General features: G+C 40.0%; 5 protein-coding genes and 2 non-coding genes across 7 annotated transcripts; 1 reads left to right on the forward strand and 6 right to left on the reverse strand.

Moving 5' to 3' along the window:
- Positions 1-142: 142 nt before the first annotated feature.
- Positions 143-841, reverse strand: LOC108058879 (uncharacterized). The gene has a single exon (XM_044393923.2). It carries the CDS (start codon positions 839-841, stop codon positions 143-145), a length of 699 nt encoding a protein of 232 aa, XP_044249858.2.
- A 1,619-nt stretch (positions 842-2,460) lies between these two features.
- Positions 2,461-3,565, reverse strand: LOC108058898 (uncharacterized). Its single transcript, XM_017143878.3, has one exon. The coding sequence runs from the start codon at positions 3,436-3,438 to the stop codon at positions 2,488-2,490; it is 951 nt and encodes a 316-aa protein (XP_016999367.2). The 5' UTR covers positions 3,439-3,565; the 3' UTR covers positions 2,461-2,487.
- A 214-nt stretch (positions 3,566-3,779) lies between these two features.
- LOC108058899 (tetratricopeptide repeat protein 36 homolog) lies at positions 3,780-6,225 on the reverse strand. Its single transcript, XM_017143879.3, has 3 exons — positions 5,823-6,225; positions 5,583-5,758; positions 3,780-3,944 (listed from the first exon to the last, which is right to left on the reverse strand). Exons 1-3 carry the CDS (start codon positions 6,130-6,132, stop codon positions 3,873-3,875), a joined length of 558 nt encoding a protein of 185 aa, XP_016999368.2. The 5' UTR covers positions 6,133-6,225; the 3' UTR covers positions 3,780-3,872.
- A 241-nt stretch (positions 6,226-6,466) lies between these two features.
- On the reverse strand, positions 6,467-6,940 carry LOC108058878 (C-type lectin 37Db-like). The gene has a single exon (XM_017143847.2). It carries the CDS (start codon positions 6,938-6,940, stop codon positions 6,467-6,469), a length of 474 nt encoding a protein of 157 aa, XP_016999336.2.
- Positions 6,941-9,526: 2,586 nt separating this feature from the next.
- Positions 9,527-16,962, reverse strand: LOC108058881 (AF4/FMR2 family member lilli). The gene is made up of 3 exons (XM_017143851.3): positions 16,383-16,962; positions 11,490-12,197; positions 9,527-10,866 (listed from the first exon to the last, which is right to left on the reverse strand). The coding sequence occupies exons 2-3, from the start codon at positions 12,173-12,175 to the stop codon at positions 10,098-10,100; spliced, it is 1,455 nt and encodes a 484-aa protein (XP_016999340.2). The 5' UTR covers positions 12,176-12,197; positions 16,383-16,962; the 3' UTR covers positions 9,527-10,097.
- On the forward strand, positions 14,632-14,704 carry TRNAV-AAC (transfer RNA valine (anticodon AAC)). The gene has a single exon. It is a non-coding gene; the product is annotated as a tRNA-Val (tRNA).
- TRNAV-AAC (transfer RNA valine (anticodon AAC)) lies at positions 15,356-15,428 on the reverse strand. Its single transcript has one exon. It is a non-coding gene; the product is annotated as a tRNA-Val (tRNA).
- Positions 16,963-17,076: the final 114 nt, after the last annotated feature.

The raw sequence follows: 17,076 nt of genomic DNA on the forward strand, positions 1-17,076 counted from the left end.
TCTACATGATAATGCATTCCACCACAAAAAAGATTCATTGAAGAATGCAATTTGGGAAAGAAACGGGAAGGAATTTCAATGTGTAAAAATTAAAATACTTTTTTAATTATTAAAATAATAAATATAAAGGTATTATATAGATCTAGGAGCTAAAACTAAAGCACTGAGCCTCGGCCAACGGCTTACATTGCTTTGTGGAAAAATCCCAGCCATATTTGTAAGGACATCGCACAATCGTCAGATAGCCACTGAGGCACCTGTAGAAGTACTCGCAACGCTGGGGATGAGGATGATCACCATCTCCGGATGAATCGCAGTGTGGCCTGTCCGTAGAAGTTGGAGAAGATGGCTTAGGAGCTGGCGAAGATGTCTGAGGAGCTGGAGAGGATGGGGAAGAATCGGCAGAGGGTGTAGAAATAACCGAAGAAGGCGTAGAAGTATCCGAAGACGATGTGGAAGAATCTGTAGAGGTTGTCGAGGCATATTGAGCAGGTGGAGTGGGAACTGGAGTGGTGATACCGTTTATTCCCTCCTCCTCCTCCTCAGTAAACTGCTGATTGGGTTCCTCCTCCGTCAAGCCAGAAACAGAGTTCCTGAGACAGACGCCCTCATCATCGAAGGCGCACTCCTGGGTCCGGTCGTCAAAGTAGGTGGACTCCGGACAACTATCCCGGAAGGAATCCTCTCCGTTGCAATAAATGTACGAAGCACAGTCGTCGATTGCCATGACAAAGGTATCGAAAGCTGCATTTGCACACTGCGGAAACTGTTCGCCTTGGATGAAGGAAAGGCATCCTGTGAGGAGCAGCAGACGAAGCCAAGATTCTACTTTGAGTGGCATGGTGATAGTCGGTTGGTTTACTTGATTGATGGAGACGAAGTTGGTAGACCCCTTTTTATGGCAATTTTCAAGGTTGACTGCGAAACTCTTATCTTCATTCTTGTAGCTGTTATCAAGCAAAGAAATGTTGCCAATTTTTTGTATCTTTTTAGCTTGTAAATATGTCAAGGCCGTGCATTGACTTTCTTGTTTTGATAAAGCAACGATCACTCAAAAATGTAGTTTATACTCTTTCAAAGGGCAGTATTCCTTATTTAAAATACCTTAATAATAATAACCGTAATAATAACACATCATAACTAAAGATTACACTGTGCAGCATTTTTAGTGCTTTTTAAATTTACCTCGATGGATGCTATATTTTTGGATTCGTTACGAATTCCCAAGTTAAACTGCGTTTTCCAAAAAGTTCCCCGACGCAAGGATTCTTAGCAAAAGAACCTCAAAGTTCGAAAAATGCTGAAATTGGCCAACTTTGCGGAGCTCTCAGAGGCAAATGGATGCATGGTTTGATTTATCTTTTAAACCCCATACTTAAAAAATTTTTAAGATTTTTTTTAAGGCAGAAACAAATTCTAGAAAACATAGTCAAAAAACATAAAAGTATACAGCTGCGGTCAAAATGGTAGTAGTGTTGCCGCCCTGTGTATTTAAAAGTTTGTTGTTGTAATTGATCTTTTCCTGGTAATATTGTATTGATTATAATTTTACTATTAGACTAATTGGATAAGAAAAAATTACAACATCAAACTTTTAAAAACACAAGGCGGCGACACTGCTACTATTTTGACCGCAGCTGTATGTTTTTCAGTTTTTTAACTATGTTTTTTGGAATTTATTTCTGCCTTAAAAAAAATCCTAAAATTATTTTATGTATGGGGTTTGTAAGATAAAGGGTGTATCTTTTAAAAAACTTTAACTTCGAACCAAGCCATGCATCCAGATGCCTCTGAGAGCTCCGGAAAGTTGGTCAATTTCAGCATTTTTCGAACTTTGAGGTCCTTTTGCTAAGAATCCTTGCGTCGGGGAACTCTTTGGAAAACGCAGTTTAACTTGGGAATTCGTAACGAATCCAAAAATATAGCATTCATCAAGGTTAATTTTTGATGCTGCATAGTGTTATTGAAAAATTCTTATCATTTACTTACATCAAGTATAAATAAAATTTTTATTTTTTAAAATACCTTTTTTTTTAATTTAGTTTAATTTACAATGCCTAATTTGTAACAGTTATTTGTGATTTTTATTTTAAAAGGCCTACTGAGATTTGTACAAGTTTTAATCAACAATTTAACTGGTTTTTATGCACTTTATAGACATGAACAAATAACAGTTAATTTGCTTTCCAGATTTGTTGAAATGCATATACTTTGTGGACAAGAGTAAAAAGAACGTTATTTTTGACGTTTAAAACCAAATATCACAGTAGTCTTTTTAAAATAAAAATCACAAATAACTGTTATTTACGGTCCCTGTTAATTTGTGAAGCAAAAAATAATCTAAAATTTTATATTCTTTTTCCCAAATACTCTAATCGGCATTTACAATCTATTACAAAGACTATCTTTAAGAACTTGATACTTTTGGGAATTAAATTGAATTCAAACTCTGGTGTCAGGGCTAATTTTTGTTTTTATTATTTTCGTTTACACTTTCTGATAAGCAAGTGTTGCACAATTGTTCTCCTGTTTCAAGTACACTTTCTCCAGAAGAAGCATGCTGAGATCGTGGTCCACCACATCCAATTGCTGCTCCAATTTCCTCTTGAGATTGCGCACGCGCAAAGTGCCCATTGAAAGTGGCAATCGATTGTACTCGGCAATTAATTGGTTTTTCTGTTTATTGGCAGCATCCAAGAGTTCCCTGCGCTGTTCGCTGGAAAGCAGGATTGGCTGGATGTCCGGCTGCTTCTCCAGCTCCTTCTGATGTTCCACTCGCTCTTGGACCTCCACTTCTTGAGGTTGAACCTCTACCACAGACAGCTTCTCGCAGGACGCTTGCGAGTGGACACTCAGCACATCCTCCGGATCCACATCCACCATCTCCGGAATATCCATTTGCCGGACTCTGGGAGTACTCGTCCTGGAGGAGAGGGATGTCTCGTCATCTTGTTTTTCGATAGAGGAGCAACTGTGGTCCAATCCGCTGGGCAAAATGCCGAAATCGCTGGCTAACGGCCGGTGCCCCAGTTGGTAGCCATCGCGTTGTTCCGGCATTCTGCCCAGCTCGAAATTGGACGCAGTGCGTCGCAGATGACGTAGTCCTTCGCCAGGGAACACTGGATCGTCGCCCTCGCTGCGGGATTGCAACTGGGATTGGCTCTTCTCCGAGCACTTGAGCAAAGCGGCACTGAGAAACCGCTCGTCGCTAATGTCCTCCGTTTGGCTTTGTTTCTCGGAGAGCTTCCGTCGAACGGGGATGTTTCTTTTGGGCTGATTACATGTTCCACCCTTCAAACGTCGCTGGGTTTCGGTTAATACAAGTTTAACTGGTCCGTAGCATCTGGCCGTTGAGGCGACCGTGGGCATCTGGTAGTTGGGAGTCGCCTGGCTCACCATCATCCGGTTTTCTCGCAGGAAGTTGCGCATTATGACCATCAAAACCAAACAAAACAGGAGATGCAAAAACAAAAAAAAAAACAAATATAAAAACAGTGAACGTGGGGGAATTGTTTTCGGGGCTACAAAATTCAACTGGAAAATTGTATTCAATTTATCGCACAATGAAGCTTCATGCAAAATGGGGTGTGATCTGTTTTACGAATATGGTTAAAACAATTTGTTCAGCAAAAGCATGGAATAAATCCATTAAAGAAAGATTTTTATCCGTTGTAGATGTTTGTAAAAGCTTTATTGTTTAAAATTACATAAAATATTAAGAAATCGGGAATTGCAGCATTTTTAAAAATTTTTGCTATTATAATTTTACAATAAATTGATTCAATTCAACCCATTTTTATTATTAATTTAATTTAAATAATGTCATTTAATTAAGTATGCAAATATTTTAACAAACTGTTGGTACACACACATCACTTTAACTGATCGAAGGCCTGACGGAGCATTTGATTGCAGAGAGCTGCAAAGGGATTGATTTCCACAAGCTGAAAAATATGGCGGTGTTATATAGAAATATTATAGAACAGAATATTATATAAAAAACTTGACCACAGATTCTAAATTTAACATAAAAAGTGCAATAGAATTTAAAAATAAGGTTAATGACGCATATATAACAGATGACGAAAAAATGGTGTCCTTCGATGTAGTTTCGTTGTTTCCCAGCATACCGACTGGCTTAGCACTAACAGTAATACAGTCCAAATGGAAAGACATACAAGAACACACAAAAATCCCAAAAACATTATTCATGGACATTTTAAGCTTCTGCATTACAGAAAACAGATATTTTAAGTGGGAAAATGATATATACACACAATTGAAAGGACTTCCCATGGGATCTCCTGCATCACCAATAATAGCAGACATTATTATGGAGGAAATTCTTAAACCAATTGAACAAACAAAATTCCTTACCAAATACGTTGATGATCTCTTCGCTATTGTAAAGGAAACGGAAATACAGAATACATTAAAAATATTAAACACATATCATAAAGACGTACAATTTACGATTGAAATAGAAAATGACAACAAACTTCCCTTCCTAGACGCATGTGCACACCGGATCAACAACCAAATAAAATTAAACTGGTACAAAAAGCCTATCGCCTCAGGACGAATAATTAGCTACTACTCAAAACACCCACGAAATGTTATAATAAACACAGCACAGAATCTAGCCAACCGGATTATTAATACAAGTGACAAAATTTTCCACGAAGATAATAAAATAGTTATAAAAAACATTTTAAGTAAGAATGATTTTCCACTGAAGGTTATTCATCAAATAATTAAAAATATTAACCAGAAACACAAACATCCAGAATTACAAGAAAACAAAACATACAAATCCTTTATATACATTCCTAGATTCTCCGAACGCCTTACCTTATCAAACATTTATGACCGTGACAAAATTCAATTAGCTTATAAACCTACAAAAACAATGGCATCAATATTTAGCAATATGAAAAGCAAAATTGAAATATTCGATAAACACAATATTATTTATAAAATTCCGTGTGCTGGTAACGGCTCAGAAAACTGCAATAAAATATATATTGGAACAACTAAAGCCAAACTAAAAACAAGAATAGCGGGCCACAAATCCGACATAAAAAACAACAATAATTCAAATATGCCAAAAACAGCACTTGCAGCCCACTGTGCGAGCGAACGACACTTGCCCAATTTCGATGAAGCGGGTGTGGTACAACAAGAACAACATTACAAGAAACGGTTCACACTAGAAATGCTGCACATCATCAACATACCGACAAACATTCGACTTAATTTCAAGACAGACACAGAAAACGTCGCACATATATACAGACACTTACTGGACAAACAAAAATACGTAGGTTAGTTACTCTCTTGACTCCGCGGCAGACGCTCGATTTTTTCGTTTTTTTGTCGCGTAACAAAAATTGTATGTATTTTTTGTAACATTAGTTTTATACGTTGTTTATAATTTGCGTGTTGTTGCTAGCCCCTGAAGACGGACTCCGATGCGGGACCGAAATATATTGGGAAAAATTGGAAACAAAAACTGTGTTTTATTACATGGATCCATGACCTTGAGCCAGCCAAACAAAACATTAACCCCATTCTTTAATTACCTGTTCCCTGGCGAATTTACTGCCTAGCTCGGCTGCTGCCCCGAAATCTGCACGTGCCGCATCCAGATTATCCAGTTTTCTATATAAGACACCTCGCTGACAGTGGGAATGGCACTTGGTACGGGTCTGCTGATCATTTGCCAGTTCCAGGGCTCTGTTCAAGTCATCGAGGGCCTCTATTAATAGAAATATTCATTTAAATATTTATTTTAAACTTAAAAACATAGATATATCACTTACCCTCATCGCGTTTTGCCAGACGCAGAGTTTGTGCTCGATTATTTAGCACAGAAGCCCTTTGGGCCAGATTAAGTGATTGCCGGAATACCTCAAGAGCTTCATCCAGCTCCCCTTTTTCGGATAAGGCAATAGCCCTTAGTTCCAGTTCCCTCGATGCTCTGATAGCTTCGGTGTCTGGTTCCACATCCGTAAGATCGGATTCAGCGGGCACGGAGTCAAAAGATTGACTACTGCCGAGTTCCAGGGGATCGAAAATGGAATCCAGCACCTGCTGGTCGTGAGGACTTAACTTTAGGCTGGCCTGAGGCATGATACGATGTTATTTAGCTTAATACTTCAATCAAACTGAACTTGGCATCGAAATAGATAAGATACAAAATAGTGGGGGGAGAACGAAATGCAAATCATGTCGTCCAACCTGTTCAGCTGGAGAGCGAAAAACATTTTCAAAACAAGAAAGACAGCTGTAGTCGTGTTTATCAAAACTGTATGATACAGTCTACTCATTGCCTTGGTTTAATGATCAGAATCAATCTCATTTCTTCAGCATTTACAAAAAATTAAGATAAAATATTACAAACTTTTATTCTGTGTAATTTATGAAAATATATATTCACTTAAAATAAATATATATAATTAAATCTTTAGTTCTGACAAATGAAAAAGTTTTCACCGGTGCACTCACTATCGTTCATTTTAAGATCTTTAAGCTCAACACAGTCCTCATCTAATCCAGCATCTTTAGCGGCATTATTAGGTTCTGCAAGACCCCACTCAAAAAATGTAACCTTCTTGCCGAAGTCTACGGATACAAAATTATTCTCTTTAGCCCGATCGTTAATGCCCAGCCAATATCTTTCAGATGGATCGATCTCCCCTGTAATCAAGTCAAACTCTTCTTTGTTTTTGAAGGTCGCCAGATGGCCGCCCATTACACGACAGTAAGCCTCGGCATCGTCCCATGATTTTCGAATTTTGATAGTTGTGAAATGTCTTCCGACATCCCGCTCACAATTTGTTTGCGCTTGTAGTTGGTTTTCCTTATTGGTCAGCTTAGATGGAGTTCCTTGTTGAATGCTTTTCAATATAACTTGCATATCCTTTTGAATCTTAGCCATTGTATTTAACTGCTGTCGGAGATCAGCTAAGCCGCCAAATAGGGGATGAAGGGCGGCTAGGCAAAAGGAACCGCATTGATTTGGTGCATCCGTCAATAAGCAAACTGATGGCGAATTTGTCGGGTAATGCGCATCGGCATATATATTCCAAGCGATTACGGCGTACAAAAAAAATATTGTGTACTTTATCATGTTTATGGTATACAACCTTATAGGACGAGAGGTTTTGGAGTACTGATTTGTGTTTGCATTTGCTGATCGACGAAGAGCCCTTGGCGCGGTTGATAAGCCTTTACTTAGTATAAGTTATGCCGATTACATTCATAGGCCTGAGCCAATACGGGAATTGAATTTCTGAACAGACCTCTAAAAATAATATTTAATTACGATTGTCAAATATTAAACCTAATAAACCAATATCTATTAAACTTCTATTCACTTACAAAAAAGTCGAATATTCCATGCTTAAATTTATCGTTTTATCAACGTACTTATTTCATTTGCAATCTTAGAGAATAAATTGACTCATTCGCTTTGCTATGAGTTAAGCTTGAATCACAATACGATATTTGATTATTCTTGAAAAGAATGAGTGGGTCTCAATAAAGAGTTCCGTGATATGAAGGCGGTGACAGCTCGTCCAGTGGAATTTCTTCGAACGCTGTTGTTTCTGGCCAAGAATCCTGCATTTGTAATGCTATGTGATAAGGAGGTGGACACTCGAACGCTTCAGTCTCCTGTCGCTGATCTGGTAATTGGTTATCGGTTGTATTCGACTGGCTATTGGTTCGCCTACAAATCAATATCTGATCCTTTAGGCCCCTGCATATTGATAGTATGACGGCGACCAGGAAGATGACAAGCAAGAATGCACAGAAGGTCAACCACGCGGTCTTTTCACGTTCACTCTCGCGAATAATTTCAATTTCTTCAACTTTCTGCTGTAACTTATCCAAGTAATCCCTCCTTTCTTGCATTAATTGCTCTTGAAGATTACTAATTATGAGGCACAAATAGCTTTCACCACGATTATCTATACATTTTGGGACTGCAAAACTTGTAGATTCAGCCAGGATACACAAATTCCAAGTAACAGAAGAGTAGAAAAATAATTTTGCTGACTCTAGCATTATTCGACTTTAAAACCTCTAAAGTCGAGCGATTCTAATGTACTAATTTTGGATGGCAAACAATAAAAAACTTTTTAGTTGTAGATAAGCTTCTCCATATTTTTTAAAAATTTTTTCATACCCATTAGTCATGACATCTTAGTCCAACCGATATCAAAAACATAAAAAAGATACAGCCACCGAAATACCGATTTAGATATTTTGTTAAACTATTTTAATTTAATATTTTATGAAAGTTTCATAGAAATTTAGCAAACGATTCTCAAGTTAAGCACTTCTTCATTAGGAGAAGTATTTCTCGACTTTTCTTATTGAAATTTTATAACAAATTCAAATCTTAGAGAGGGAAATTAATATAGAAGCGTGTGATATGAAGGCGGTGGCAGCTCGTCCAGTGGAATTTCTTCTCCCGTTGTGGTTGTGGTTCTTGGCGTTGGGCTCCGCATATGTGCTGCTATTTGATATGTAGGTGGGCGTTCAATCTCTTCAGTCACCTGCCGCCGTTCTGGTACTCTTCTAACGGGCGTATTCGATAGCCTATCCAATAGGTTCCTGCATTTTGTAAAAAAAACGGCGAGCACGAAGAAGAAAAGGACAATAACCAAGATGACGCTCAAGTTTAACCACGTGGACTTCTCCTCTTTTATCGTTTCAATCTCTTCCAGTAATTGATCTATCTTATTCGTGCATTCTTCCGATACTTGCGTTAATGTTTCCCTAAGAAAATAAATGGTGTCATTGCATGTAACTATGTAACTTTCCACTTTCTCTATTGGGTTGTCCTTCAAGCACATGGTAATGCTTTTTAGCTGGCATTCAGCTGTACATTCCGAAAATGTTTCATATGCCAGGGTACACAAATTCCATGAAGTACACGCGTAGAAAAACAATGTGGCTGACTTTAGCATTATTTGAGTTCACAACCTATTAAGTCGAGAGATTCTAATGGACTACTTCTGGGTTGGCAAAAAAAACGATTTCTGAGTTATTGATAAGCTTTTTTCTAAACACACATATGAGCAGAAACTGTTATCTCAAAAAAGCACAAAATGTTTTCTGTGAATATTCAAAATTTTGTAGTTGGGTCACTGAACACTAATGATCTCACTCGTTCTTATATTTTGAGAATTTAAATTTCCGAATACTCTCGCAATGTAATTTATGTTTCCATTGGATTCTTTTATGGAGAATTCCAGTATAACAGCCAAAAGAAAATGTTCTCTTTAAATTACGAATTAAAAATTTAAAAAAAAAATGGAAGACTATATCAAAGTTCTGCTAAAAGAATAAGTATTTTAAAAATATACTGCATTAGGGTTTTTTCGATTTTGAATACAAAATAAGAAGATCGAAAGTCCACGCTGAAAATGGCCGTCACGCATCTTACGTCTATATTATCTTTGGTCAAACCAATCCTCATTATAGTATAATAATAAACTTTTAATACATTTAAGATCGCTTTATTTAATATATGTCGTATTTTCTTAATATATTGCACTCTTCTTTAGTATTTTGTAAGAGAACTGGGCATTTGATTGGTTAATTTATTACTTAACTGCCTACTAATACTGCTGCTTGAATTATTTATTTTCTGTATCCGCTATTTCTACATCTTTTTCTCGTTGCATTGGCTTGTCGTGGTTTGTAGCTAATGGTTAAACATAGTTTGATCTCGCGGTCTTTATAGCGTATGATTTCTTGATCTCTTGAGCATATCACAGAACAAAAATGACAGTAGAATATGACATGTTTGGGTTTTGGAGTGGAAGAATTTTGGTTCTAGTACGGGGCATAGAAAGTGTAAAAATATTATTCGGAGCTTAATAGTAAATATTCGTGTATTCGTATATGTTTATCTGATATATATGTCTGTATATATATAAATATGCCGTGTAAATGTTCATATAAACTGTGATATCGTTTTGGTTTAGAAAAATACTGAGCAAAAGTACTTGGCATTGTGCATTTAAGGGGGTGTCAGGGATGAGGATTCGGGAACTGGAACTAAAGCTCAATTCCCCGATAGCCTACACGAGAATTTTGTCATATGACGGCGGCGGCGATTCATCCAGCGGCAGTTGCTTTCCTAAAGTCGCCGGCGTCTGTTCCGGCAGCAATATGGCTATATGATAGGGTGGCGGACCGGCACTGGACGTCATCCCGCCCCCGGCATTCACCTGTTGCTCCTCCAGATACCGCACCTCGCTCATCTCCAGCAGACAGCCGGCGGACTGGGCCGATCCCGATCCCGAGTTCACGCCGCGACTGTGGCCCACGGCTGCCCGGCCATCCGAGCGACTGGAGCTCGAGAGCAGGCCCTTGGGAATGCGGCACAGGCTGACCAGGCAGGCGGCCAGGAAGAAGGTGGCCGAGAAGGCGCAGAAGATCAGCACCTCCAGTCCGGTGCCCTGGTGGTCGAAGTAGAACTTTGTTCCGGCCACGAAAACAGAGGCCAGCACCAGCGAGGCGCACATGCCGCACTTCAAGTGGCCGGGCAGCAGTTGCGAGTCCGCGTGCTGCAGCAGCGCATGATGTTGCTGCTGCAACTGGTTGCTGTGCGCTGTTGCTGGTACAGCAGCAGCAACTGTTGCCGCTGGACTGGCCGCCTCTACCGTTGATGTTGCTCCTGTTGCTGCTGCTGCTGCCGTCGAGTGTCGCATGTTGCTGCTGGAGTTGTGGCGACGGGGCGCTGCGTAGGCGGCCGATTGTCGGGGGTTGTTGCTGCCGCTGGTCGAGTGATTGCTGCTGCTGTGCTGGTGATGGGCGGTGTGGTGATAGGCGCTGTAGGCATCATCGCTGGAAGAGGATTGGAGATGTTAGTCTGTACAATATTTACTTGTGGGTTAACACCAATGCAGGCTAGGCACCCTAAAAACGTTCTATCGATCTTAAAGGTAAGATATATATTCAATCAAGATCTATTCAATCGTAAATTCTCAAAATCAAGACGACCTGATGTAAAATCGAGACTACTGTTATCTCTATTTCAAGGTCTGTTTACCTCAAAAAAACTCAAGAGTGCATTTGTCTTGATTTCAAGAGGGATTTTTCTCAAAAAATGTTAAAGTAATGTTATCAATCAATGTATTCTGTATTCTATCCAATGTAATGTTATTACAATCGAAATTTCATAAAAAATGCAAAATCTTTACTTTTATCTTTATTTCGAGATCTGTTTACTTCAAAAAACAAACTTGAGAGTACATTTGTCTTGATTTCAAGAGGGTTTTTCTCAAATAACAATGAGTACAAATTCTAAAACTTAGAGCTTTTATTCCTAACGTTTTTTCGTTTCTAATTAATTAATTTCTTTATTTATTATTTCTATTTAACGTATTTTCAAAGTTACTCCCTAATATTGGCTAATATTTTAAGTGATCTGCAGTGGTGTTACTCCTTAAAAACCATCAGCTACTCACGCGTAGACATTGCTCGAATATTGCTGCTGCTGCTGATGTGCATCATAGTGTCTCATGGGCACGGCCATGTTGCCAAATTGCGGATGGTGGTAGCTGTAGTGCTGCTGCTGTTGCTGCTGATGTTGCTGCTGCTGGTGGTGATGCTGCTGTGACGGTTGCTGGTGTTGGTGCAACACTTGCTGCTGCGACCTTGGCTGATAGCGCGTGCTGCCGTGGTGATTGTAGTGCGAGCCGCGGGCCACCAGGGGAACGATAGTTCCGCTTCCGGTGAGCACAGCTGCCGAGGAGGCTATTCCGCTGGCATTGTTATTGTTGCTGGCAGTTGTTGTTGTGCCGGCGGCAGCCAAGTTGTTGTTGTTGCTGCTGCCGCCGCTGGAATGTTGCTGCAACATGTGTTGCTGCTGCTGCTGGCCGTGCAGGGAGTTGTTGTTGCCATACGACGACGACTGCGACTGGCGACTTGTGCCCGGCTGGTGGAGATCGTAGGGGGTCTGCGGCAGGGATCGGTGCACCGAGGGCATCGACTGGCCGCTGCTGCCGGCGCCGTTGCTGCTGCAACTGCTGGACTTGGTCCTTCGGGGCGGATGGCCGTAGCTCAGGCCGCTGCCAGCATGCGACAAGGAGGCCGCCACGCGGGAGCGTCCAAAGCCGCACTGCTGCGATCGTTTGTCAATCCAGAAATGCATCGTGGAAGGTAAGTTGAGTAAACTGAAAGGTAAAAAAGAAAAGAAGATCTGTAATGTACTTTCTAGGTAATTCTAAAATAAATTATAGTTTCAAAAGAAAACTGCAGTGCTGGATTTTATTAATTCTTCTGTTCTCTAAAGAGAAACAAGACCTATTTAATTGCGATTTCTCAAAATCAAGATCAACTGAAGGAAAATCCTTCTTTTATCTTATTTTAAGTTCTTTTTAGCTTAAAAAAAAACTCGAAAGTACATTTGTCTTGATTTCAAAAAGGATTTTTCTCTAATAAGTAGAAAGTTTTTAGTCATTAAAAAACTAAACACAATGGAACTAACAGATTCTGATTGCTTTAACATTAAATATTAAATTTTGGTGTCTCTCTTTATTTTTTAAAATAGTGAAATATAAATAAATTAAAATAATAAAAATATTTATGATTAAATTATATAAAAATTCTAAAGTAGAGTGCAAATCGCAAACAAAAACTTAAAATGTTTACCCTTGCAATAATTACAAGTTGTGTTGGCCAGCGCATGAGACAATGCATTTCTTTCATTTTTAAAGAATTTGGCTTGGTCACAAAAAATCTAAAATACGCAATTTTAGAGTGCAGACAGACAGACAGTCGGCATTAAGTGCTGCAAACTTATTTGAAGTTCAAGTTGTGTGTTTAGGATGGGGGAAGGGAAAATCCTTGACTAGACAAAGCGCATCTGACTCATTTGGCTTTGTGTCTGCCAGACGGAAGGGCGTCATTCCCCGGTCCCGGTTTCCCCCCGGTTTCCAAAACGCTAAAACAGGAAACGTGCGCATCGCATTTCATGAGCCAGCCTCTCTGTCTGCGAAAGAACCCCCCATCCAAGCAAGCCAACCAACCATCCAGGACCTGGTTCGGCATTTCCTCTTTGTGCTTCCCTGTTTTGGAAGGTGCAACAAGGAACAAAGGTTTGCCTGGTCAAGGAACCCGCCCGAAAAATAAAACATTCATTGAACGCTTTCACTTCCCGTGTCATTGGCATCCAGCCACATCGAAAACATCCTAAAAGCAAAACCAACACGGCCACAAGGACCCCAGCGCGCCAAAATCCACAGACAGACTGTTCGGAATGGGGAGGTGGTTCTGAAAAAAGGACACAACGGGGCTTTTGGGGAGCTCAAAGGGGGGTTAAGAAACATCCAAGTCGTTTATTTACCTGAGTTCTAAGCAAATATTTGCATAAGCTTACAGCAGGCTGTGAAAACTCTTTTAAAGTTTAAGTCTGAATTAAGTTAATTATAATTTTTGCGAAACCCCTTCTTAATTTAACTTCAGGGTTCGCGAACTATTCAAAGATGAGTTATGACGCGTACTTTCTTTTCTCTGTTCTTGAAAGAGTAAAGCTTCCGATGCCATTGTGCCTGGTGTTTGCATTTTTGGTTCTTAGCTCGCTTAGCTGTTCGTTGAACTGTCCCTCCGGCTTTTTGCTTTTACTTTTTGTGTGTGTGGTTGTGGTTTTGGTTTGGCGGTCTTAGCCAATCAACGCTGACAGCGAGGAGAAAATAATGAATTTTTTAAATGATCCCACAGACAATTTGCCGTGTCGTGTAAACAATCGAGTACATAGATAGGCAGCACTGTGACCGAAAGTCATAAAATCCACCGCACAATAAAATAACTTTTATTTCGGGGGAACTTTCCTGTTCCACTTGGCAGCAAGGTTCAAAGTTCAATGCCTGTCAACATCTTCGAGAGCAGAATTACACAATACAATGCCAGAGAGAAAGAGCCGAGTGCCGAATGCGAATAAATAAATACTCAAGCACGGGGCCAGGGTAATAAAATAAACATATTTAAAAGGGACATTTTGACAACCTTTTGATAGGATCATTTCGTTTCCATTTCTCGCCTGGCGCCACTCGGATTTCGGTTTTCTTTCTGGCCACCCCATCATTGTCCTTTCCAGCTGGGGGTTCATCCACCCTGATTACAACCATTTAGCTGTAGTTTGCTTGCCATTCGGGGCAGAGTTCAGCTCGATTTGCCTCGATGCTGGTCAAGATTTGTACGGAACTTGAAGGAACCCGGCCATTGACATTGCTCATACGAAAGTGTTGCCCTTGCAAGATAATCATAAAAAGAACTTCTGTACTACCCACATAAAGAAAGAGAGCTCTCCCATTCAATTTGTTTTAATCACCATTTACACACACTATATAAATCACTATCTCAGCACCGCACCTTATTATAATAATATTTCTATTATCAGCCCCGCCCTGCCCCTCGCTGCGCTGAACACCATCAACAATGGCAAACTGCCCGCTCATTTGGGTCTCCTTGAAACATTCCCCATAAAATAGATTAATTTAAATGGATACAACAGCACTTTCCGATTTAATTTACGGAACCTGTTTTATTTTTGGCCATCCGCCAGATGAGGTCGCTGAAGTTGGCCTCTGCGCCGCCGTAGTTTCAACTGTTTCCGTGGTGTAGCGGTTATCACATCTGCCTAACACGCAGAAGGCCCCCGGTTCGATCCCGGGCGGAAACAGATGAAATAACTTTTTTGTTTTTTTTTTTATAAAATAATTTAGATTAAGAGTTTGTCCAGTCCAGTTTGTCCACGGAACATGAAAACACTTTTAATAAGTGCGGTTTCTATCACAGAAATCTCTTCAAAGCGAAGACGGTTGGTTGAGTGCATTGATGTACGGATTTTGGTTGGAAAAGATTTCTGTGACACCCCCATATAGCTCGTATAGTACGAAACGTTCTCTTGATTTAATGGACAGTTTTTAAATTGTATTTTAGAATTGTAACATTAATTAATACAATCCATTTTGCACCCATATATGTATATTTTACTTTTTCTGTATATTTCCTTAACACAAAAACAAAGAGACGTCATCGTCATATAATAAACTAAATGTAATATAAGTAGCTCGTTATTTGCACTTAATAAATTTATTTAATGGATAAAATTATCTTCATATTTTTAATTAATAAACTGGCAAGGAAAAGTAAGAGAATTATTTATGTCTTGTATTATCTTTGTACAAACCCATGTCGAGAACATCTGAACAAAAAATGTAATATATATTCAATATTTTAAAGTTAAAACCAAAACCCTAAAAACTTTCCTTATAAAAACTATAAGTAATAATAAAATAAAAAATAAAAAAACGAGTAAAAAAATTCCATCTGTTTCCGCCCGGGATCGAACCGGGGGCCTTCTGCGTGTTAGGCAGATGTGATAACCGCTACACCACGGAAACAGTTGAACTATGCCCGTCCGAAATGGCCCTAGTGACTCAGGGGTGGTTTGTGTTCGGGCAAAGTGCCAGGAAATTCAATCAAAGCGGAAATCTAAACTAATCTAATGTTGTTAAAACAAGCTATTGAATATTAATGCAGCACACATGAGTGAGGTGGCCGAAAGACATTGCATAGGATTTATCAATTTATAGCTACTAAATTACAGTTGAAATATTTATGGGGTATTCGAAATTTTTTTATTTAAAATTTTTAATTTTTCATTTCGGGTAATTTAAGCGACCATTTAGCAATCAATTTATATTTAATTCCATATTTATTGACTAAAATATATATGTAAGCTTCAATTTCGGGCAAATGACACACTGGAAAGGCCGTAAAATGTTTATTAAACGGAATTCCTCGACCAGACGAGAAATTCTTTGGAAACAGTGCTATCCCAAACCCGTGACCATTGCATAAATGAAATGCCAGACATTCATATTGGCTCAGGCATTTTTCTTCACCTCCGCCGGATGAAATCTATGTATGCGTCATGCGGGGGAAAGATGCCAAAACAAAACGGAAAATGTAAACTTTAAAGCAGGAACAATTCCCGCGTGCTGGTTAAGCACCCCTTTTGGCCATTTCACTCTCGCTGGGATGGTTTGTTTTTGCCATTAACCTTTGCCGTTCGCTCTTTTCGTTGGCGGGAAGTGAATTTGTCCCATTCGAGGGGACTTTGCAGGGTGAATAATGTGGGGACCAACTGTCGGGTTCTCAGTCATTCTGTCTCTCTGTCTCTCCGTCTGTCTGTCTGTCTGTCATCCCGACAAAAGGCCACAAAAACGAACAAAATCCCTGCCCACTTGATGGCGTACGCTGCGTATGAGCAATGCGCTGAATGCATGTGATTCTGTCTGCGAATGTTCGTGTGTGTGGGCTGTGTGTGTTTCAAGTGCACCACGCTGTTTTACCTGCAATATTTTCTCGCCTTTCCGTTGCCAATGCTCTCGAATGTGTTTTCCTTTTGGGCTTTTCAATGCCTTCGCCTCTATTGGCACGTTGCTGTCACGTTTCTCGCCTTTATTGCACACATATTGTTGTTTCCCTAGCTATTTTGTAGTTGTTGTAGTTGCTGCACCAGAGTCCTTGAACGCTCAACTGACCCGACACGACAAACACACAAACACACACACACACACGCTGGCTTGGCAAATAAATATCCTTTTTGCGAACGAAGGACTCACGCGACTTGCAACTTTGTATTCAATTTAATTCAATTCAATCCGATTCAAAAAACAGAAAATCAGCCACCGCGGATTCGCGCTCGAATAATTGTATTTTGCCAACCTTGCGGCCCGAGACGCAGGTGGGCGTCGAGTGGGTGGTGGGTGTTTCGGGGTGGCGCACGGCTCTTGAATGAACGGACGATGGGTGGTGCTGATTCGCCTGCGACTCGAACGGCGCAAGGACTCGCAGCCAACTGAATGTGTGAATGCAGCTGGGCCAAGCGTCGTGCTCGTTTTCACTTTCATGAGACTTTCGCAGACCGCCCCCTTCTGCCACCCACCACTGCCTCTTTTTTTTCTTGCTCGTCAGCAGACAGCGCTTTGTTTTTGCTTTCTGTATGTGTGGCCGTGCGATTCGGTGGACCATCGGGTGGGTGGC

This window comes from Drosophila takahashii, chromosome 3L (genome assembly GCF_030179915.1).
Source record: "Drosophila takahashii strain IR98-3 E-12201 chromosome 3L, DtakHiC1v2, whole genome shotgun sequence".
NCBI classification, from domain to species: Eukaryota; Metazoa; Arthropoda; class Insecta; order Diptera; family Drosophilidae; genus Drosophila; species Drosophila takahashii.

Coding starts and splice junctions, on each gene's coding strand:
- LOC108058879 (XM_044393923.2), bottom strand. CDS start 841: ATGCCACTCAAAGTAGAATCTTGGCTTCGTCTGCTGCTCCTCACAGGA.
- LOC108058898 (XM_017143878.3), bottom strand. CDS start 3,438: ATGGTCATAATGCGCAACTTCCTGCGAGAAAACCGGATGATGGTGAGC.
- LOC108058899 (XM_017143879.3), bottom strand. CDS start 6,132: ATGCCTCAGGCCAGCCTAAAGTTAAGTCCTCACGACCAGCAGGTGCTG. Junction 5,759..5,822: donor TCTGGCAAAACGCGATGAGG/GTAAGTGATATA, acceptor TTCTATTAATAG/AGGCCCTCGATGACTTGAAC. Junction 3,945..5,582: donor GTAAATTCGCCAGGGAACAG/GTAATTAAAGAA, acceptor CATATTTTTCAG/CTTGTGGAAATCAATCCCTT.
- LOC108058878 (XM_017143847.2), bottom strand. CDS start 6,940: ATGGCTAAGATTCAAAAGGATATGCAAGTTATATTGAAAAGCATTCAA.
- LOC108058881 (XM_017143851.3), bottom strand. CDS start 12,175: ATGCATTTCTGGATTGACAAACGATCGCAGCAGTGCGGCTTTGGACGC. Junction 10,867..11,489: donor TATTCGAGCAATGTCTACGC/GTGAGTAGCTGA, acceptor ATCCTCTTCCAG/CGATGATGCCTACAGCGCCT.